General features: G+C 43.7%; 1 protein-coding gene across 5 annotated transcripts; it reads right to left on the reverse strand.

The window, feature by feature from the left end:
• Positions 1-619: 619 nt before the first annotated feature.
• On the reverse strand, positions 620-19,174 carry zbtb7c (zinc finger and BTB domain containing 7C). 5 transcript variants are annotated; one of them, XM_086300957.1, is made up of 4 exons: positions 18,877-19,174; positions 3,826-4,556; positions 3,069-3,736; positions 620-2,655 (listed from the first exon to the last, which is right to left on the reverse strand). In XM_086300957.1, the coding sequence occupies exons 2-4, from the start codon at positions 4,537-4,539 to the stop codon at positions 2,034-2,036; spliced, it is 2,004 nt and encodes a 667-aa protein (XP_086157083.1). In that variant the 5' UTR covers positions 4,540-4,556; positions 18,877-19,174; the 3' UTR covers positions 620-2,033. The 5 variants fall into 5 exon arrangements, with proteins under 5 accessions (XP_086157083.1, XP_086157081.1, XP_086157084.1 ...); XM_086300955.1 differs by having other exon boundaries at positions 3,826-4,559; positions 18,877-19,173; XM_086300958.1 differs by lacking the exon at positions 18,877-19,174 and adding an exon at positions 15,378-15,877 and having other exon boundaries at positions 3,826-4,559.
• Positions 19,175-23,313: the final 4,139 nt, after the last annotated feature.

Genomic DNA, 23,313 nt, shown 5'->3' on the forward strand with positions numbered 1-23,313 from the left:
ATTTACTGGATAAAACTAATTTCGCTCGCCTTTTTTATGCTAATAAAGACATTTAAATTATTGTGTAACTTCTTGGCCACAAGCAGCTTCTATGGCTGTCGTGCCTCCTGAAAATGATGCATAAATAGCACGATTAAAAATTTTGGGCAGGGAGCTTGTAAGCATCCCACCACCACCAACACATTCTTAAGTAGCTAAATGTTAGGGTAATTAAATTGCTTGATATAAAAGTGATGAATGAATGCCTAAATAACTGTGCGACATGAGGGAACTTCTCTGGGTTTAGAGTCTGTGGAGACCTGAACGAGGCCTTCTATAATTACGTTTTATGATCATTTGATGGTAAAGTTATTTATTCATCCATAATTGTGCGGACACACGTTGACACGTGATCCCGTGTTGTCTCAACTATAATCTCTGCCTGCCTTTTCTAAATCTTGTGTTATTCTAGCACTTATGCCAAATACACACCTAATCACTAACTTTTGCTTGATGTAAGCCTAAACCCAAACCCTATGCTAATCTTAACTTTAAGCAACAATTTAGCATGTGACCGAGCTTTCCAGAAACCTTTGCCTGGATCTGGAGAAATAAAATAAAAAATAGGAGTACAAACACATTTGACATAATAAAGACAAGAGCAAAGTTGGGTTGTTTTTTAGTTTTTTTTGCATTTAGTGTCTTTATAAAACAGATTTGCAAAATATAGCCAAGGCTCATTCATTTAAATACGCCATAAATAGCAAGAAAATACTTTCCCATTTCAATTCAAATATTTTTTTGTTACTTCTTTATACACGAATCAGAGCTGAACATTAGACGGAAAAAAAATTATTGATTTCTTGCAGCAGAAACCCCCCAAAACAAACCAAAAAAACCCAAAAACCCCCCAAAAAACAAAACACAAGCATACCGTGTAGCTAGAGCGGCAATCGATTAGTCAGAAATATACATCCTCTGAAGACACGTGGTCATAAACATTAAAACAAAATCTTATTCAAGTCTGAAATATCAAAGCACACATCTTTGGATGGATTTCTCATAGTCTTTTAAGAGCTTTTCTTTTCTTTTTCTTTATTTATTTACTCCTTTATTTTTACAACATCAGCAACAGAACTGTAATTAACACCAGCATGGCCAAAAAGTTTGGATCCATATGTACAATAGTGCAGACAAAAGAGCTTAAATGTGAATAAAGGCAGTGGAGGGATCGTAATGCATCATCGTGTCTCCTAATTAAGTTTTCAAGTGGTCTCCCTTTATTTTTAGAAAACTATAAGATGACAACTAAAGCATCCTAGCACCATAGATGCTTTTATTTGGAGAGCGCTGCCCTTTTTCAACACATAAACCCAACGACTTAAAATAAAAACGTGAAATTGTCTCAGTGAAGGGTTATTTATTGATTTATTAAGCTATATTTCAGTTTTCTTTTATGTTAATTAAATCTACTTAATGCCATTTTTGACAATAAATTCCCCCTTTTTATACATTTGCGATCACGTGTTTACATTCTGCATTTTAAAGAAACAAATTTTTCAGTTTCAGAGGAATCTTATCAGAATTTAAAAATTTTTTTTACAGCGTTTTGAATAAATAATGCAAAAAATATACATGTACGAAAACGGCATCCCTCATAAACAGACTGTTTTGCTTCTTTTGAAGGAATATGTAAACATTCACGGGGATGAAGAAGTATAGACCTTTTTGTCGCCGTCGGCCACGACATCGTGCTGCAGGTACTCACGGGTGCTGCTAATCACATTCATTTAGAAGAGAACCTTCATTAATGTGAATAGTAAGACCTGTGTTGACCTACTGTTTCGTGCAGATGTGACAGAAGTCTGCTTTTTGATTGAATATCTGTTTGCCGTATCAGCAGGCTTCAAGCTATTCATTGACACGTCACTCTCTCTTGCTGTCTCTCTCTCTCTGTGTAAAAGGTGCTTTAGCTTTCTGGAGCAGATGAGATGCAGAGATTAAAGACATTTTCTTTGTCTTTTTTTTTCATTTTGTCTTCTGCAGACCAGTGTTCATTTGGCCGGCTCAGGGATGGGTGGAGCCCGCTCCAGCCTCATGGCCCAGGGGTTAGAGGTCGCAGCATAATATGGAGATTGGGCAAGCACTTCTTCTCCAGCTAGAGCAAAAGCAAACACTCCCCTCTGCCTCCCAGCTCCCGGCTTCTCCTCCTCCGAGATGTGCTTCCCTTCTGCCCGCAGCTCCTCCCTACTCTCCCTGCCGGCAGCGTCCGCGCTCTTAAACCCCTGACCTCTGTTCCCGAGGCCCAGCAGCTCCCCAAGTGCGTGACTCTTGACCCCCTGGTATGCGGGGCTCAACCTGCTCTCCTCGAACCGGTTGGTCGCAGCAGTAGGGGGACACAGGAAGTTGCCGGGGGGCGCTGAACGCCAAGCAGCTGGCTTCCGTCCCCGCCGGGGGCGTGAGATTCGGCAGCTCTGCCGCTTGATGTGTCGATGCAGGTGGTCAGACCGCGTGAAACTTTTGTAGCAGTGTTCGCACTGATACGGACGGACGCCCGTGTGGATGCGCAGGTGATTTTTCAGGTCGTAGTTGTGGACAAACTTGGAGTTGCAGTGAAGGCAGATGTAGGGGCGTTCACCTGTGTGCTTCCGCATGTGGATCTTCAACTTGTCTTGTCTGAGAAAAGAAGAAAACCGCACACTTTCACAAAATGAGAGTAACACATAAATCCTACACCATTGCCCTTTCAGTCATCGAGTTTTACAAGTGACTGATTTACAAAAAAAAAGCCAACACAGATGATTTCCTTTTAGTGTCAACATTAAAGTTCTGCTCTAAAAATAAAAGTGGAAACTATGCCAAAGTGGGAGGATGTAGGTAAGTGAGATACCACTAATGCAAAAGCAGAGGGGGCTTTCCACTTTACCGTCTTTGATATTCAGATGAGGTGAAAACAGATTAACCTCAGTGAAAAGAGCATGGGGTACTTTTCCGTTAACCCTGCAGTTTACACTCTTTGTATGCTAGATGAAGATGTCAAGATAATGCAAATTGTTAATGTGCAGCAGTTGGGTTTGCTTTCCACATACCTGGTGAATCGTACTTCACAGATTGTGCACATGTATGGTTTCTCCCCTGTGTGTGTCCTCATGTGCCGTGGCAGTTTCCCAGCTCCTTGAATGACCTTGTTGCAGATGGGACATTGCTGTGACGCTTTGGGCTTCATCTTCCTCTCCTCCTCCAGCTGCCAGGGGGGAAACAGCGCACCCAGGTGGGATGCGGAGCTCAGAAAACTCAGGTACGACCGAAAGTCTGCCTCATCCTTAATGGGACCCAGCGGATGACTCTCCGCTGGCACTGACCCTGCGTTCATAGTGCCGTCCAGGTTCGAGCTGACAAACTCCTTCAGCAGTTCGCCTTGGAGCATACTGGGAGGGACTTCATCTTTCATCTCCTCCTTTATGATCTCTCTTTTTACGGCCAGATCAAGGGGTCTGGAGGCTTCGAGTGGTGTGGAGGCAGGGAAGCTGTGGGGGAGCCTGGTTTGTGGTGAAGCCCCCATGTGAGGGTGGTGGGCTGGCTCCAGGAGCTGCTGAGGGAAAGCTGGGAACTCAGCGGCCCACATCGGGGGGTAGAATCCTGGGAGGAGAGGAGAAAAGTTGGACCTCCTGTCCAGTGCTGGCATGCGAGGGTAGAGCCCTTCCTGCAGGAGAGACTCGATGGAGAAATCTTTCAGAGCTCGAGTCTCAATGCTCTCCTGAAACACAAGTTTTAGATACATTAGTTTTAGAGCTTAAATAAGATAAGATTATCAACAAAAACAAGATGATATCCCCTGAATTTCACCTGCTTTCTCATGGTTTCTGGAGACTGCGACTGGGGCGTCTCCCTGTGCAGCCCGAACTGCTGGTGGTACTTAGAGGTGCTCGGAGGTGGCGAATCCTCCATCCCCGGGGGCGTCCGCTCCCCCCTGCTCGTGGAAGACTGGAGCGACCTCTCGCTGACATTGTCCTCTTCTTCCTCGTGCTCATCCTTTCTCGACCCCGCGTCCTCCTCTTCGTCCTCCTCTTCCTCTTCCTCCTCTTCTTCTTCCTCCTCTTCATCTTCCTCCCCTTCCACCTCTCTCCCACCCCCACCGCCACCCCCTCCGCCACCGCTGTCCATGATCTCCAGGCAAACGTTAATGATGCAGGGTATCTCCAGCATCTGAGCTGCATTCAGGATCTCTTTGACGTTTGACGCCGTCACAGTCAGCGTGGACGTGTAGGCGAACTCCAGGATGGCTGTGAGCGACTCTGGAGCCACAAAGTCAATTTCATACACAGCCGCGGCGTGATTGGGATCTCCGCCATCAGTAGTGGCCACTGTGAAGAGCTTCTTGAAGTACTGACTGCAGGCGGCCAGGACGGAGCGGTGGGTGCGGTACTCCTGGTCTTGGACGATGAGGATGACATCGCAGAGCAGCCCGTCGCGACGCTGCTCGTTGAGGCTGCAGAGGACGTCGCTGCTGTGATTTGGGAAGGGGATTCCGATCAGATCCTCCTCTCTGTGGTGGACCATCTTCTCTCTCTTTATCTCTGCTGGTTGTAGAGACAAAAAGCGGTACAAGTGAAACATCTGGTGGCAACTGAAAAAAGATACAAATTCTGAATCGTCACCGAAATTAATTCTCTTATTCTCGACCTGAAACTTTGCTTTTTACTTAAGCGGGGTTACATTTTGACAAGGTTCCCATCATTTATTCTGTGTCTTTATTATTTGTTAATATTTGTTGAATAATGTTTTAGGGAAAAAAAATTGAATCTAATGCACTATTTTTTTTTAATCCCAAAGGTAAGCTACTTTTATTTTCTAATTTAAAAAATAAATACCAGTGAATGGTTTTGATTTTTAATGCAGAAAAAAGTATAAATGCATAATTTAACAACATCAAAAAAGGTATTGAAAAGTATTTTTAAATACTGTTCATTTTTACACTTCAGATTTACTGTGTGTAATAAATGTCTTTGCAAATACTTTGATATACTCATCACAAAAGCTCCTTTGACGCTTTTCTCACAACTGACGTTATAAGAAATCTGAAAATACTTTCAATATTATTACATGTTGTTCAAGAGCCCTTTGGTTTTTTTAATATGGGGGGATCTTTCAGGAAAAAGCCCACATGCTGACTTGAAAACAGTACACACAAGTGTGAAATATTATGCTGATCGCTTTAAACAGGTCCTGTTTAATTTCCTGTTGGCATTTGATGACTGGTCACATGTACTTTCACTTTGACTTGAAAGCGGTGAATAATAGTTCTTTAAAATCCACAGAGCTGGCTTCTTGCTTCCTGGCCGTGCAAAGAGCCTGCCCTGTAAACTTGACTTGACTCATCCACGTGGATGGTGCAGGATTTAATGAAGGCATGTTAAAGAAAACAACAAAGCGGGGTTCTGAAACGCCGACGCAGAGAGTGCAGCGGTAACGACGGGTGCTGCTGCTGTCACCGGTGACAAGCGGCGTCCATTCATGGGGTGAAGGCTTTCAAAAAAAGCTTTCATATGCGAATAAGGGGAGTCTCTCCGCCGAGGCCGATAGTGTTAACACAATGAGTGACAGTCTAACTTTATTAAAATATACTGTAGGCATGCTTGTTTGCGTGCCATCTGTGCAGCAAAAGCAACAAGTGGTAAATACAGCATGTCTCATTTCGAGCAAACATCACGTTGGGTAATTTATTCTTGAATGTGTTATCATCATTTCTTGTTGCAAGTGTGTGAGTTAGGGAAGCCCATCATTTTAATAAGTCCTAAAGCGGTTCTTGATTTTTTTTTCTTTCTTACTTCTTACTTTTCAATTCGAAACTGGGTGGTGTGATAAAAAAGTGTGTGAGAGACGTTCTGTGATAGCGCTTATAACGTCCATCCCTCTTGTCTGCGTCTATCAGATATGAAAAAGAGGCAAGCCGATACGTTCATCGGAACAATACTGTGTGTGTGTGTGTGTGTGTGTGTGTGTGTGTGTGTGTGTGTGTGAGAGAGAGAGACTGGGATGTGGTGAGAAGTGGAGAAAACGACAAAAGAGGTCAGATTGTACTCTAGATACTGTATCCTGTCAAAATGCTTACTTGCAGTCTATCCTCACTCATTTCACTTATAACGCGGTGCCTGAAAAGCCTGATATATAGCACGTTATTGTCTAAACGCACAGATGAATCTCTTCTCGGTCTGCTCTCTTTCTTCACATTTTCCACTCCACAGCTGCCTGAGCTCCCACCTGTTGATTCACTGTACTGTTGTTTACAGTTCTAGTGATCAAACCTCCGCTGGCAGGGTGCTCATTCATTCACATCTATGAATAGAGCTCAAACTTAGCCATCCGCACTTGGTGGTCACTGGAGGCATGTGTAGATAAATACTTTGAAGCAGCCCCACACACCACAGCTGCATTGTTGACTAAACCGAAATGGGCCAGCTCTGAAGCCACACACACACACATACAGACCCAAGTGTCTCACTTTCTTGAGCTTCCTGCAGTGAATCACGCCAGAAGTAAAAAAAAAAAAAAAAGGAAAAACAAGGAGAAAAAAAACCTATTTCAGAAAAAATCCCCAAGTTCACCTGCAGGTGTACAATTCAGGTACCTTACCAATCTTACATGTAGTTTATTCTTGTCGATCTTGTTGCTAGGGAACTGTTGCCATGTTCGTGCCATTGATACAGTGTGGACATAATTAAAATGTCTATAGAGGAGGTGGCAGTGTAGGATATATGTCCGCAGGCACGCACGCCGGCCTCGATGCGACAGTGAAAGTTACAGTGAGCTGGGGGGGCAGAGCTGTTTGATTGGCGATTTGCAAAATGGAAATGATGATGAGGATGTATGCAGCTCACATCACAACTTTACACTTTTACAAGGAATAGAAGTTTTTTTTTTATTGTATTCCCACGCTATGTGCACAACCTCCCTAAAAGTAATAACCTGGCCTGGGCAAAAAGGTGAGAGAATCTCCAGCAGGGAGAGATCAGATGGCCCTAAAAGTTCCCTAACAGGTTGCACAAACACCAGCGGAGGGGCCCCTCCCTGCGACAGCCTGCCAAGGCAAACAATAGTGCAGAGCTTGGAACAACACTGAGTGGATAAGAGCAGGAGAAAACGACTGGGAGGGCCTGGCGAACTCACTGTCTCGCATTCGTTTTTTTTTTCTTCTCCTTTTCTTTTTTTGCTCTCGACCCATCCCACCCACTCCTGGAACTATGGGACACGTGCTGCTGTTGCTGTTTGTTCACCCACTGAACCGACGAGTGCCACTCCCCTCCCCGTTCCCACTGTTTGCCTGCCACTAGCTAGCACTAGCTCTTAGCGGCCGGCCCCTAATTACAATGTGGAGAGGATCTAAGGAGGATGTGCCACATAGACAGGGAGGGGAGGAGGGCACCGCTTTCCCACCACAAGGTCCTGGAGCGACATTTCATCAGCCAAACAAGTCTTAGCCCTTTAGACGCACACGCAACACCCCACCCACCCATCAAGGGGAGCGAGGGCGGCGACGCCTTGAGAAAGGGCACAAAGTGACTCGCCTTCTGTCCCCTTTTCAAACCAACTTCAAGTTATTAGCAATAAAGCTCAACTCGGTAAGTAGTCGTCAGGTTTAACAACCTGCCATAATGAGATGGCTGGATTTTTTTAGTGAATTAAAAAACAAAAAACAAACAAAATTTGTTTTTGATTAAAACTTTTAGCACCTGTCACAATTGCATCACCGCTTTAAAGGAAGAAGTTCCAAGTGTGGGGAAAAAAAAGTTCACACGAGTTCAACTCATTTACTAAACTGACCTCTAATAAAGGCTTTTCCGTCTCCCTCTCTTTCTGCCTTCCTGTACTGGCCAGCATCTCCTCTCATGCCTCACTTAGTCACCAACACTTTCAACTCAGCACTCCCGCCCCAAATTATGTGTCACCTCCATCCAGTGTCGTCTTTCTCCCGAGAACTTCATCTGCTCTCCGGGCACTGACCACCAGCGCCACCTCCTCCTAATGATTCTCCTCTTCTTCCTCTTCCTCCTCACCACCTCCTCCTTCTCTTCCTCCACCTCGCTCTGTCCGTGTTGCAGCTGTATCATCATTATGCCTAGAGTAGAGTGGCTAACTTGTCCCCAAACCTGACCGCTCAGGCCACAAATCACCAGCTAATGTCCATCTCAAGCCTTGTGACGGGCAGACGCTCATTTGGCCTGTGCGCTCCAACACCCAGTGCCTAGTTTATTCCTGTCAGGCCCGTTCATCCACCTGACCCCCATGCTAAATCACCAGCCGCCAGAGTTTACCCCTGTCACCGACTGCCCATAGCAAACACCTGCGAAACAACTGTCACAGGTGGACAATTGCACAGCCAATAATTTACAGTATTGACAGCCAAAATTCACCCCCCTTATTAAGGGAAGACATTCATTTGACCTGCTGTGTAAACTAGTCCATTATCGCCAGTGAAACAGCAGTGCACCTCGAGGAGACACTTCCATGGTTAGTGTTAGTTTTGAGCCTCTAGGCCGCATGAAGGGGGGGAGATTTTTATATTTTATCTTAATTGCTGTCAATTAGAGAAGGTGAGGAAGGAGGACACAATGCCAGTTAAACTTCATGACTGGGGGTTTATTTTCTCTTTGCAGTAATGGTGAAATGTCAGGGTCAAAATCCGAGTATTTAAACAGAAAACGCTGCTTATTTGGAACAGTCAGTGCTTTAGGAATTAGTGTGTGTGTTTTAACAAAAGCACAGAGGTTTTTTTTAAGTATTGTTAGCATTTAGGTTAAAAAAAAACCCAACTAAACAAATAAACTTTTGAAGCTGTGCACTTCAAAGTAACTTCAAACTACAGATTCACAGTCAAATGCATAAAGTGCCATTAAATACAATGTTATACTGCATTGCTCACTTAATTAATTCAGAAAGTCTGCAGTTATTTGTACCTTTGGCTAGCGCTCAGCCTTGACTGATTAAAAATGAATGATTCATTTAAAGTTAACACTGGACCTGATCCAAGGTCAGTTCAAATCGCACGGCTCCTTAAAGCGCCTCTTTGCGCTAAATGTCATCTCTCGAGCCTTTCAGGGGGGCCCACAGTTACCCGCCTCCGTCTCAGTCACCCCAAAAGTTTACTTTATTGCCAATAAAACAAGAAAGATTTTCAATCACACATATTCAGTTTGAAATAATGGACAGTTTCTAAATCTCATCTGATACTTTCTTCAGTTTGGCCTGAGGAAAGACCCCCAAAAATGAGCAGAGGAAGTTAAAACCCAAACCACAAGTAAGGATGGTACAGTATAAAATGATCATTACAGCATTTTTTTTTAAAAAGTTGTTTCAGTTTTCCAGTTTGCAGTTATTCACATTTATTTGTATTTTTAAAAGTCAGGCTTTTTAAACTTTACACTTAAACAGGATAATATTGAGTGTCTTTACTAAGCTACACACTGGCAGGTAAAGCTTAAAAACTGATTGGATTAATTGAGATATGATTAATAAATCATTAAGCAGACTTTTAACATAGTGTGTAACTGCATGTAGTTTACCACCAGCACGTCAGCATTACAGCACAGCCTTGTTTTGCATCTCTGTATGCCGCTGAATAATGCTTTCTAAAATGTGCTGGTTGTAGGCAACTGTATTTACATTTTGTTCTGTTCAGTTGGCTCCAACAAAGAATTTGATGTAGAATAAAAAAAGAAGACCAGAAACTTTAAAAACAGCGGCGAGTAAACAGTTACAAGAGCACTACGGGTCACTGCTTTTTGTAACTTTATGAGCTAAGAGGTCTTATAAGCTGACTTGCTGTAAACAATCATTTACAGCTCAGCCTCAAATCCATAACATGTTTTTTTTTGTCTATTTTGTCTGTGCTCTAAAACATGCCCCCTCCCTGCTTTTTAAAAAAATTACCTGAGTATTTGTGGATTTAACGGAGAGTGTCATATAGATACAGAAACTGTAATGTGTAATTACTTTTGGAGACAAAACACGCACTTAAGTCCACCGAAACTACTATGTTTGGCATTTCCAAGATGTGTTGTGATGCTATAAATGCCTGCGCTATTTCCAGCATCTTTACGGCACAGTGTTTACACTGCACAGCCCGAATAATGACACGAGTCGTTAAGTGGTTTTATTGACCTGTTTGCACCTTTTCGGGCCTTTATGGTCTAAAGCGCTCATTTGAAGTGATGCACACAACCCAAAAGTGCAAGCTGATTCACACGGGCGCACACACACACACACACATCCTCTGTAATACTCAGAAATGATTACACACACACACACCCATGTGGATGTTCCACAAGTCTGACATCCAAATAAATTTGCACATGTCTTGATACGTTCCCCCAGCATTCCACAGATTTCAGCAGGCATCACCTACCGTACCTTCTCTTTCTCAATTACTCTCACGTGTCTTTGTATTTCCAGACTACTAAGAAGCTCCGCTGCTCCTCACTTGACCTCTCAGCATAGCTCTCTTTAATTGAAACACAGCTGCCTCGCTCTTTGCCCGTCTGTCAGTCAGTCCATTCACAAGCTCCTCACACTAGATTCAGATACCCATTCACAAAAAAAAAAAAAAACACCCCAGGAAGGAAAAATATCCAATGAAGGGAAGCAAAGCAGCGCAGCAGAGGAGAGCAGAGAGCGATTCTTGGGTTTGTCTGTGTAGCCGAGTGGCTGGTGTGGAGTTTAGAGTCAGGCAGGCTCACTGTTGTGTGTGGCTCATGTAGGACGAGCGAGAGAGTGAGAGGAAGAAGGGAGGGAGGGCAGCAGCTCTGCGCTGTGGAGATGTCGCACCACTAGTTTTTATAGCAGGGTGGGTAGCTGGAAGATAATAATACCCCATCCTCCTCCACAACACAAGTTTAAGCGCAGTGTGTAATAAGCCCATGGCGCAGACACCCTCTGATTTAGGTCAGACAAAATGAATTTTTAGTTGTGTTAGAGTGGATTTTGGTAGAAAGGGACCGGGGCAAAAGAAACCCGAAGGGGTTGTTTGGGGAGACTGAGGGAGGGTAAAAATGGAAAGGAGAAAGAGAGGGAGCGAGAGACAGAGAGAAAAGTTGGGAAAGTGTTTTGTGCACCTCTGTTGGTGAGTCTCAGACTGAGATGAGGAGAAGCAGAAATGCAAGTGGAACTTAAATCAGGTTAGTTTTATTCCCACACCTGCTCTTTTCTATTCTATTAAAAATGAAACTTGAAATAAATCTAAAGCTATTTCCACAGGAAGCCACACACTGACCCCACCTTAGAGAAATACTGATAGCAAGAACTGACTAGTTTCTGGAAAAAGAACCTAATAAATCAACCTATTTTGACCTGAGAGACTTCTGCATAACCCCGTTAAACTAGCTGATTCAGTCAGTGGCGTTAATTTGAAAGGCTGTATTATTTAAAAGCTGTCTGTATCTGAGACAGAATTAGACCACAAACGCGACAAAAGAAAAAAAATACCACAAGCGTCTGTTTACAGACCTTTTATTTTTTCTCTCTCTCTCTCTTTCTCGCTTTGTCGAACCGTTGTTTCAACTAAGTTTCAGAAACCCGGCCGTGAAGAGCAGACGGCCAACGTTAGAGTCCTGTTTTGAGTCAGAAAGCGCCGAGGCAGGGTAACAGTTGGCGAGCACCACCACCTCAGTCTGTGGAGAGGAGGAGGAAGTTCATGCAGAAAAAGGTGTAGAAATAAGCCATTCTGTAAAGGCTCGAGCACAGAGGAGGAAACTCGGTTCGGCAGAAGTTTTGAGGAGATGTTAAACTTCAAGACGAGATTGCCTGTTAAGCTCCTTTCTGTGTTGAGTCAGATGTTTGTGATGGCAAGACGGAGGGAAAGAAAAAGGGAGAACAAGTGTTTCCTTTGCCTTTGCTTTCACACACGCGCGCACAAGCCAAATGTTATGACAAAGCACATTCACAGTGTCGAAAAAGCCATTGGGTTTTCCTGTGTGACATCATTAAACCACACCCTTTGTCATACTTCACTGTTTTTATTCGTATAAGTTTTACCGCCTAAGCAATATGAGAGAGAGCGGCAGTCTTGCTGTTTAAAGGCAGCAAGCGAGATCCGAGCAGATGTTCGTCCACGATGGTAGAGCACGCAGCGAGCCATTGTTTTCCTGGTGGCTGCTGGACCTTCAAATCTACTAAAATATTTCTGACCGACCGTATATCATAACCGACAATCAGACAGTGAAAGGAGTCAAATTGTGTTGAGTTAACCTCCACAAACAAGTACACATCAGAGCGTACATCAGACTATGCTATGCCCACTTCCACTTGGGGAAAAAATGGACCAAAGCAAACCGCAGCCCATGCCCACGGTGGTTTACACTGTTTTGTACAGGGTGAGAGCCCAGGCCAGTTCGCATTGGCATCTAGTATATATAAACAGGGTAAGCCACTAACTGCTAGCAGCCCAGCCAGACGGCCAGAAAAACAGCGTTTGTCTTCCTAAAAAGTTCGACTATCTGTTCTAAACACGCCTGCTGCCGTCACAGCAGCGCTCTGTAAGTGGTACCTGTGCGTATTGCTTTGTTCTAAACTCGGAAGAAAAAAAAGCATAAAAAAAGAAGTGCAGGCTTTTGAACTGCAGATTGAAAACAGTCATCTCGTGGCGCTGACATGCAATTTGTTAAACACAGATTTGCCATGCAGCTCTGTGTTTGGTGACAAAACTTCACAAACGTCTATGGCAAATTAATACGCAGCTTAATTTAAAGGCCTTTAAAACTGCTCGTACAATCTCAGCTCTGCCTTTCTTTCTTTTCAGGACAACCTGAACATGTTATATGACTTAAATCAGAAAATCTGGTGAGAAATGTGCATTAAGGCCAAAAAAAGTGCATCTTCATCCCATATGCAGCGACGAGTTTAATTGGCTTAATCACAAAATAACATAAGCTATTTTTAACTGCTGTGCAAATAACAATCAAACGTTTTTTCTGTGTCTCTCAGTCTTTTGTGTTTCTCTAAGCTAACAACTCATTCCTCCTCCCCTTTCTCCAGGAAAAAGCGGTGGATCTTGCCGCCTGCTCTGTGCGCGCTCACAGTCATGAGGGCTGAGTAAGAGTCATCTGTTTTGTCTGTCCGTCTCTCTGACTGGTGTGTCAGTGTACCTGTTTACTGCCACCTGCTGCTCCCAGCAAGATACACATACAAGGGCACCAGATTGGCACTTTGGATGGGGGATGGGGTGTGAAGCATCATTACATAAAGTTGATATCATGAAAACTTTGGTGCTATACTCAGCTTGGCCTTCTGTGCAGACCATAAACACGGCAGTCCGATTCTTAATACTAAAATTGGCTCTTTTTGGCACGTCTGAGAAGATCTCATCAGCATCTCAGATGGTCTCGTAGCAGCACAGCAGCCACGTATCACAGAGTGAATTTTTACATGTGCCACTGGTATGAAATAGTGTGATCCTAGACTGCAGCTTTTTAGTTCGCCTTGTTTGGCAAACAGGGCCCTGCCTCCGCCACCTAGCGTTTAGGTAGACGCTTCTCAAACTAGCTGCAAAGAGGTATTACAAGGATGCCTGGAGAGTTGAGGCTGTCTTATGGACGCACTTTGGTTCTGAATATCTGCTGGAATCACTTTTTCTTAAGTGTTCCCAAAAGACATTCATATTGTTTCATCAAGTTGCGAATATGCCAAACTGACTAAAGTAGCTGCATAAATATAGATTTCACCTCCACAAAAGTGACCGACCACTTTCTGATGGGATAAATGTGAACTCTGACCTGAAGGGGGTCTGTAAAGCAGTTCTGGATTCTGACTTTTCAAGAAGTACTTATAACTGCTAAGAATCAGTGTTAAAATGCAGCAGTATACACATAGCCCACGAGCGTGCTAAAACAGTTCAGGGACAAGCTCAGCTGACCTTCCCAGGATTAATAAAAACTGTAGAGGCAGACAAACACGACCGGCCAAACTCATACTTTGACTCTGAAGCCAGGTGTGGCCTGGTGTGGGAGAGAAGCAGGAAAGGGAGGCATTCACTACCCCCACTCCTCTTCCATCCAGAGATAGGGCATCGCAGCAGCCTCCCAGGTCTAACATCCCTTGCCTCAAGTGCCAAGGACAGCCAGGCACTTGGAGATGCAATGTTGATTAAACACAAAGGGAGGGTTGAATGTGTTCAAACCCACTGCAAGCTCTGCCTCGCTCACTCGCAGACAAACATTCACAGAGATACACACCCATCTGTCATTGCACTGAGGTCATTAGAACTCACCTTGGAGCATGCCATTTGGGTGAGTGAGACGAGGGCGTTTCCTGTCTGCTGACCTGTCTGTTTTGGGCTTTAACTTTCTCCCATTGGGCCTTCTTTTCAAACAGCCTAATAAATATGGGAAGCTTTGCCAGAAGGGAGGTAAAGAACTGCAAGTACTCAGTGAAAGTCTCACACAGTTGGCTGCACTCCTTTGTATGAATCCACTGAGTGTTTTCTTAAAGGTAAATTTGATCATTCGTCATGTTTGAGGCCGCTTTTTTGAGAAGAATGTATTCAAGGCGTAATAATCCCAACAAAATGTACAAAGAGTCATGGCCCCGCTAGCGCAATTTGACTTCAGAATGGGTTTTGTTGTGTTTGCTGGATTGGTTTGGTGTCTGTATTTTTGTGTGAGCGTTGTGTACGTGCGTGTTTCGCGAGGGTCGTCAGGTGAATGAAGACAACTCCTTACGGTGATAACGAGAAGGAGGCCAGCCTTGGTGGGACAGCCTCTGTCTGCCCTCAGGTATTGTGTGTATGCTGTACGCATGTTTGTGTGTGTGTGTGCGAGTGTGAGAGAGAGAGCATGTGTACGTGTGTGTGTCAGCAAGAGAGCCCTCAGGCACTCTGGCACCTCCTAATTAAAACCAGTCAGGCTGCAGGGCAGGGGAGACAGATGCCTGTCATGGAACACACACACATGCACACACACACATGCACGAGGTGGCGGACCGCTGTGAACCGCATGCACACTGGCAAAATACACAAGCTCGATGCGCAGGTCAGCTATTTTTGGAGGCGAACCCAATTTCATCCCACCCACTCAGGTATCACAGCAGGTAACTAATCTGTGACAAAACACAAGCAGAACTTATAAAATGATCCACACACGGAAAGCAAATATTCTGAGATAAAGAACGTTGAAATCTGCGTGGACGGGGTTAAAATTAATTTGACTAATCTGGTTAGAAAACAAAAGACAGTGAGCGATGTCTCATTAGAGTTATTTCGACCTGAAACCTGCGTGTTTGTGTGTTTGGCAGCTTAAACTCAAACGCTCTCTCTTACGAAGTTGTGAACCACAGTGGCCTCTAGACTGACACATCTCTGTTTCTCCCAAGCACAGAGTGAGGCATAATTGTTCTGTGTGTGTGTGTGTTACCTGCAAACTCTGTCACATTTTATCTCCCAGTGAAGCACCTCGAGCTGCAGGCGACTACATATAGTACTTAGCAGGCTAACTGCTGTTTGTCTGGGGTAGGTGGGTGGATCAAGGCATGTTGCTCTCCTTTCTCTCCCAGTGATTAGATAGCATAAGCAGGCCAGCTAGCCTAACCCACACACTCATGTCTCTAAAACTGCCATCCAGCCCTGCTTTCTCTCTCACTGCCTCTCACACACAGGTGGGTGGACCCACTTATTCAACCCAGATCTTTCTTTTAGACATTATGAAATCACGCTCTCTTTTTTCCTTCTCCTCCCTTTCTTCTTTTCTTCATCTAACTCCCTGATGCTGAATGACACGCGGCTCTATGCTCTATATGTTTCCCCACACTATACGTGCGGCTGTTCTTCGTTTTCTAATTTACCAGCCAGTCATTTTACCCGATTGCCAAACTGCCGAGAGCCAATGCCTTTCTTTGTGCTTGTCGCCAGGTTAAAGCTAGGTGGGTTGCTAGTGGTTACAGGGGCCCTATTTTGTATTATCTAGGTAACATTCAGGAAACACCCACAAATTGTATGTGAAATGCTTCACTGCGCAACCACATTACAAATTGCGGCTGCCACTGACATTTCAGATGTTGAAATGTATGACAAAAATATTTCTCTGATGACTATGACCCTGCTAAGGAATGCATAAAAAAAACCACTACAAGACACTCTGTGATTTAGTAAATACAAAGCAACTGTTGCATTATTAATAGAAGTTCATAACATGAAACAAGTTTCTGTGTGATCGAGTTTGTTTTTGCAGTTTTGCGAGACCTTTCAGATAAAGCACAGACACACACAGCTCAAAAGTAAAGCGATATATTTATGTAAAGCAGTAATAACTTAAAGGAACCCAAATGCCTTGATTATGTTGTTTTTGAAGAGTTTAGTGTCAGGGTAGGTGGTGAGCAGGAAGTGTGAGGCAAGAGGTGTTCCCAGGAAGTCAAAGTGTGCGAGTATAATCGGTCGGTTTATTATTTTTAAGAAAAATACTGGATGTGGAGATGAAAAGGAGGAGCACTGTAAACGGAAAGATGGGATATAGCTTGAAAAGCAGAGGGTGTGATCGAGCCGACCCCTGGGAGAGAAAGGGCCCACCTCCCTCCCCCCGGCTGCTTCTGTCGTTGGAGCCAGGCGCTGTGTTTCGTGAGGAACGCAAAAGTACACAAATCCCACAGAAGGAGCTTTTTTGGCAGGGCTTGGGCCTCCCACCCACGGCAGCCTCTTCAAGCCTCCTCCCATCCTCTATTCATCTGTGAGGGGCGGCTTACTCACCCAGCCCAACTCCACACACACACACACACACACACAGAAAAACACACACACACAACAAAACCTGGACCTCGATCCTACGGAGGAGGGCGGACACGCACGCGTGCACACAAAAATGGCTCCTCTGCCATTGTAGACATGCAAACACACGCAGCACATTAACCTGAACACAAGTTTTTGCGGGTATGCGTCTAACAGATCAGGTTTTTTTGGAGGGCGTTTTTTTGTCCTCTCTGCTTTCTGAGCAGTTTTCTTAAAGAAAAAGAATCAGATTCAGGACAGCTGCCGTGATGACATCTGTGTCACAGAAGGTTAGCATCAGATTGTGTATCCCTGTGTGGATGCTGTTACATGGGCATGCCCACATGCTGTCAGGTGGGAAGAAGGCGTGCGGACTCATTCACCGTCAGTCTCACAATGAACACATTGCATAATTCTTCAGATGTGAAGCCGCGTCTTCATTCATTTTGACAAATTGATTCAGGGCTGTTAAAATCTCTTAGTCAAGCACTTTTTGTGCCCTTACACGCCGGCTCGCTAAGCTAACCGGCTTGTCGTGATCTGCACGGCATACTGTAGGTGAGATTATACAAACACCGGCTGAAATCTGTCCCGGGTAATGTTTGTTAAACACAGCCGACGTAAGCGAGGCCCTGCAACAAAAGACCAGTGAGGATCAGGTTCAAATCACTAATCCTAGAGAGAGAAAGAAGCAGACGTGGAGCTGTAGTCAGACGAGAATAGGTGTGGTAGCGTCTACTTGATTTTATCCCCATCTAACCTCACAGCAACAGGAAAGAAAGCTCTGTAAGGTTGTTTTTTTTTTTTTAAATTAACAATGATGGCTGATAAGCTTTCAAGCTGATATCTTCTGTACATGCTGCTTTATTGTATTTGAAGTTTTGTTTTGCTCACATTCCCTTTATCATCTCGCACCGCATTTTGAGGAAGCGGCTCATTTTCTAATTTTCCATTCATTTTCATACGATCCATCTAGTTCTCTGATAAACGGAAACACACTGCGTATCTAAATTGAGAACCTGGTGATAATAATGTGGTTCGTGAGCTGTGAAGCTGCTTTAGACCACAGCTGCCTGTTTTTAGGTCGGTACTGGAAACTGAGATCCTTTGTCATAACCTGTTGATTAAAACCACCGCTTGTTTGTACAGTATTTGAAGCATATAGTGCATAATTGCAAGGTTTTTTTCAAATCAGCCGAAGGTTTTGCATTCGCCACTTCAGTTAGGACCATGCCAGCCTTACTAACACGGAAAGCAGGACAGTTGACATCTCGCACAATGATTCAGTCGTGTCGTCTCAAGAATACTTCAGTACCTTGTTACAGTATCGCGTATAACTGCCCTGTAATGATACTCTTGAAGTTATTCGTGGCATTTGATGAGGAGTCACAGGAAGAGTGAAAGAAATGTGAATGTCACACCTCTGCCCCCACATCTGTTGCACAGAAGCTAAGATTGCTCTAAAACGCGAGCGGTGATTAAACGGACTCCTGCCGGACAGATGTTAACCCATGTGTCCGATCGTCTTGTTATTACTTCGTCAGTTAGAGGCATTGTATGATCAGGCTGTGCTCGGGCCGATCGTACAGTCGCAGATGCGAGATTAAAGTCACGTGCAATCAATCTTCGTGTAGTTCTACAAGCTGCTACTACAACAAAAACAAGTAACAGTAAAAAAAAAAAAAATGATATCAGTCTTTCAATCTGTTCCAGCTCTGTCATGCTTTCACTTGCTTCCTCCCTTGGTGTGCGGTTGCTGTTTGAAAGGGGGAGTCTTTTCACTCACTGTGTGCACATCTGTTGCGAGATATGCACAGAGAAAAGTTTCTGCATAGCTGAGCAGTCTATTTTTTTTACATTTTTTTAAACATATATATTCCATCGTGAAAAGTTTGAAACATGGAGCAATTTGCAATTTAAAATGGGTCGCACAGAAGAGCCCGATTCTGCAAAAGGTCAGCCATCCGTTAGTTTGATTCTGGTGCGCAGGAGGTAGCCGGCAGCTTGTGTATGCTTTGAACTTTTTTGTTTTGTTTTTTTTGTCAGAACAGAGAGAAAATGTGAACCTCACTTTACGACTTTTTCGATGATGACAAATGATAGCATGACAGAGAAAAGAGCAGAAAAGTGAACAGAGACAGCGAGATGTTACTGACCTTTTAAGAAGAGAAGTTTTGATTTCAGTTCCTCTCTCACTCCCTGTCAGGAAACACAGCACTGTCTCAGCACTGGCAGACTTGTGAAAGTGAGAGCAGGCACGAAACACACTCAAATTTGCTCTGAAGGTGTGTCCGTGATTTGGGGGAGTGAAAAGGTACCGCTCCACGAAGCGGTTATCTAAGAAACACAACAAAAAAAAAAAAAACCTGCTACACCCACCAGCCTCAGCCAACACCCCTCCCTCCGTCTAAACCAAAACTATTTGGCAATGTTCCCTACAAGTCCACCTGTGCTTAGGGGAGGGGAGTGACACACACTCTAACACTAAAACAAGCCAAGCCTAAAAACCTGCTTGCACGTTTGACTGGGGTGGTATGATTACAGCTGAGAAATGACAGAGCTTAGCTGTGGTGCTGACTAGAGCTGAGAGAGTGCTCTTGGGCCTGACCAGTGCCTGAAGGTCTCGAGCCCGAGACGACGCTGGACGAGAGCTCCAAACCAGGAGCATGGGTTAGAAAATCCGAGCAGTGAGGCAGGAACTGGGAATAAAATAGTCACAGTAAGGCTGATCTGCAGGGTGAAGGGAAAAAAGTGGGTGGGCCTTTACCTGTGCCAACCAGGAGCTCCAGGGGTTCATATCAGGTGTCGAACAAAAGACGTATCAGGGGGAGAAATGAAAGGAGTTTGAGAAAGGTACGGGTGGTAAAGAGTCGCTGACAGCGTCTGAATGTACTTGGGCGTGTGCTCCACTGTAACAGCTCGTACCTGGCAAGATGTTGGAACCATTGTGTTGCTCTGAAGCCCGTAATGCAGCATAATGGCAATATAATAAGAGGGTGTAATCGGTGATGTAAATGTTGCTGGGCGATAGAGGGGCAAAAGGCTCTGTGTCTGTCAAACAAGCCCCAGAGAAAAGCTGTTGTTTGCCTTTTCGCTTTAACACGTGGAAATGCCACACTTGTGAAAAGCAACCACATCACTTGATTAAAGTGTCAATGATTCATATTTTTATACCGTAGTAAGGCATCAAATGACAAAGTGAAAACAGCGCGGAAATGTGAAAGGATTTCATCATTCTTACAGCGTGAGATAGAAAAAGGTTGTTCAGCCAAACCTGCAGCTCCTGCCTGCTTTATGGAGCCCTGTAGTGCGTTTAATCACGTTTAGCTACATTACTGTTTTGGATCACTCTATAGCATTGACTGCCAGTCAGACATACCTGGGACTAGCTGTTGAACACTGTGGGGAATTTAGTTGCTAATGTGCCAGGTGCTTCCCTGAGTGACTGGTACAGACTAAAAGAAAAAAAAAAACCATCATAAAAGATGAGAATATTGCCTTGTAACATCAGAATGAGCAAATATTTGCTAACACGTTTCCTAAAGAAACCCCATAAAGACAACCTTTGACATCTAACTCCAACGGCCTTCTAAGGGGGGAGAGTGTGAAACGTGGTGATCTGTCAGTGATATGTTCACAGCTTGCTAGTGTTGTGGCAAAAACAATGATCTCAGTATCAATACATCTTCTGTGAGCCCTTAAAATACACAGTATGCAAGGAAGGAAAGTGGTAAAGGGTAGGTGGTCAGTCCATCATATTTGCTAGACTCCATATTAAAGATGGACACTAACTCTGGGTGTGCAGATTCTTTATGCTCACCATTGTCTTCTTTTATTAGATTTTTTTTTTTTTTTTGCTTTGTTTTTAGGAAGGGCTCTCCATATTTGGATGAGAAGGTGGTGCTGCAATAGACCGAACAGATGCTTTAGAGACAGCCGGTAGCCACTTGCCACTTAAAGTAGCTGCATTATCCAAAATTCATGAGATCAATTCTTAATTTAATATAAATGCATGAGTTATCAGAAAACACCACCTCCTGTGAGGTGTCACAAAAGGTGAAAGCAGCTAAACATGTTTATTACAGCTGGGAAGTTGCGCATTTTAAATTGGGGGACTGTCGGAACGGGCTCACTTTGGAGTCAGCCCCAAGTGGCCATTCAAGGAAGTGCAGTTTTCAGCTCTTCTGTGTTTGCTTCATTTTGTTTAAGCCCAGAGAAGAAGCTGCGTGGGCTGCTCTTACCTATTTAGCTCTGTCTTGAATAAATCTGTAGCAGGATTTGTTTTACAGTAACGTACTATTTTATAATTAATCAGTGTGCAAACAAACAAACTGACAGGCAATTAAAACCGAAGATTCCCAGGCTAGGTTAGGGTTTGAACCAGTGACAATTAGACATAAGAACATACCAACGTGATAGCTCTGGCATCCTCTGGTTATTGTCTTTTGCAGGTTCTTGGTACACACCCAACATGTGTTTGATTATTTTATGTCCTGTCCCTTGCAGTGTGCTTTGGAACAAGGATTCCAGTATTTGCTTTCTCTTTTTTTATTTGGCATAGAGACATCGTACAATAGGACAGAAAAGCAGGTGTAACACAAATAACACTGAGCTGATCTGTCTGTGCAGCGTTTTCTGTTTTTCTTTTTTTTTTTGGCACTGTTGTTGTTGATAAAACCTAAAAAGCCTGTGAGGAAATAATCATTCTTCAAAAGGCTATACTGAAATTTCAAACCCTATACACAAAAGCAAAAATAAAACTCTCCAGTATCAATTCGTGAAAAGTACAGGTATACTCCGTATTTCAGATGTGGCGTAATTGCAATGCAAATTCAGCGGCGAGAGATAATTAGTGCTGAAATTGCCTGCAGTGGTGCAAACAAAACTGACACATTTACACGAGTTAAAAAAAACTAAAAACATTTGAGCTTGAGCAAAAAAAAAATCTTGCTTTTCTCCAAACTGTCTCAGAGACAGAACAAAACTAGAAGGAGATGACAGAAAGTTGGAGTTACTGTGTGTGTGTGTGCGTTCTGAGATCACCCGCGAGATGTTGAGTTAAACAGAAACACACAGATCGTGATACCTAGCAACAGCTGTCGTCTGAACACGTGGGACATGGTAGGAAAGGTTTAGATTTTTTAATAAACTTCAATTATTAAATCAAAATAATACAAATTTGGGGTTAATGGGCCTATTTTGCCGTATTACCTCTACCATCACCAGACCTGCCTAAAAGTGTACCATGGTCCACTTTTGCCACCAGATCTGCCTCAATTCTTTGTGCTACTTATTCAGCAAAGTGCTGGAAACATTCAGAGATTTTGCAGATATTGCAGCATATAGCATCACACAGTTGCTGCAGATTTGCTAGCTGCATGTCCATAATGTAAACGTCCCGTTCCACCACATCCCAAAGGTGCTCTGTTGGATTGAGATCTGGTGACTGTGGAGTCCATTGGTGTACAGTGAACTGCCATGTTCAACAAACCAGTTTGAGCTGATCTGAGCTTTTTGGCATGGTGTGTTATCCTGCTGTGAGCAGCCCTCAGAAGATGGGTACACTGTGGTCGTAGAGGGATGGACATGGCCATCAACAGGTAGGCTATGGTATTTACACGATGCTTAATCAGTACTAAGGTGCTAAAAGTGTGCTAAAAAGTATCCCCCACCATTATACCTCCACCAGTGGCCTGAACCATTGATATAAGGCAGCATGGATCCATGCTTTCATGTTTCTTAGTGCCTGATTTTGACCATACAATTCAAATGTTGCAACAGAAATCAGGACTCATTAAACCAGTCAGCATTTTTCCAACCTTCTAATGTCCAGTTTTGGTGAGCCAGTGCGAATTTTAGCCTCCAGGGTCTTCTGCTGCTGCCCATCTGCTTCAAGATTCAATATATGATGCATTCAGAGATGCTCTTCTGCATGACTTGGTTGTAACAAGTTGTTATTATTGCCTTCCAGCTGGAAGCAGCATGTCCATTGTCCTCTAACCTCAACAAGGCACATGAGGAGTTTACATGGGTTGCTGTCAGCATTGAGGTGGTCCATATGACAGCTGATACTTTAAAATCAGGTGTAAAGGCACATAACCACTCTAAAGTCCTTAGAGGTGTATGTAGAAGATTTTGCTACGTTTGCACAGTGCCATGCTAGCTGTTCGCAAACTTTCTTATCTTTTTATCCCCATGTTAAGCGCATAGATATTAAGGCTGATATCAGTGAACACGTTTCATTCCAGAAAAGTTGAACTATTAAGATTTTGAGTCATTTTTTTTTCTGTAAATGACAGCTGTACGGTTTCAAAATGATTTGTTCAGTACACTGTTATCTCGTACTGTTAAATGCTATGATTGATGCACATAAATATAGCCGGCATTATAAAGGCCCTCACACACACACACACACACACACACACACACACACACACACACACACACACACACACACACACACACACAAATACATTCAAAGAAACAAACAAACAAAAATTCTCAACTTTTTTCATAGCCACTTAAAACAAACATGATGGTTGGTTCACATTCATTAGCATAAATCCGTTGGCAAGGTTTACCACCCTGTTAAT

Source organism: Aulonocara sp. 'chitande type north' Nkhata Bay, linkage group LG7 (assembly GCF_057382095.1).
Source record: "Aulonocara sp. 'chitande type north' Nkhata Bay isolate Kocher_YH1m ecotype deep benthic linkage group LG7, A_spYH_male_GT1.1, whole genome shotgun sequence".
NCBI lineage: Eukaryota > Metazoa > Chordata > Actinopteri > Cichliformes > Cichlidae > Aulonocara > Aulonocara sp. 'chitande type north' Nkhata Bay.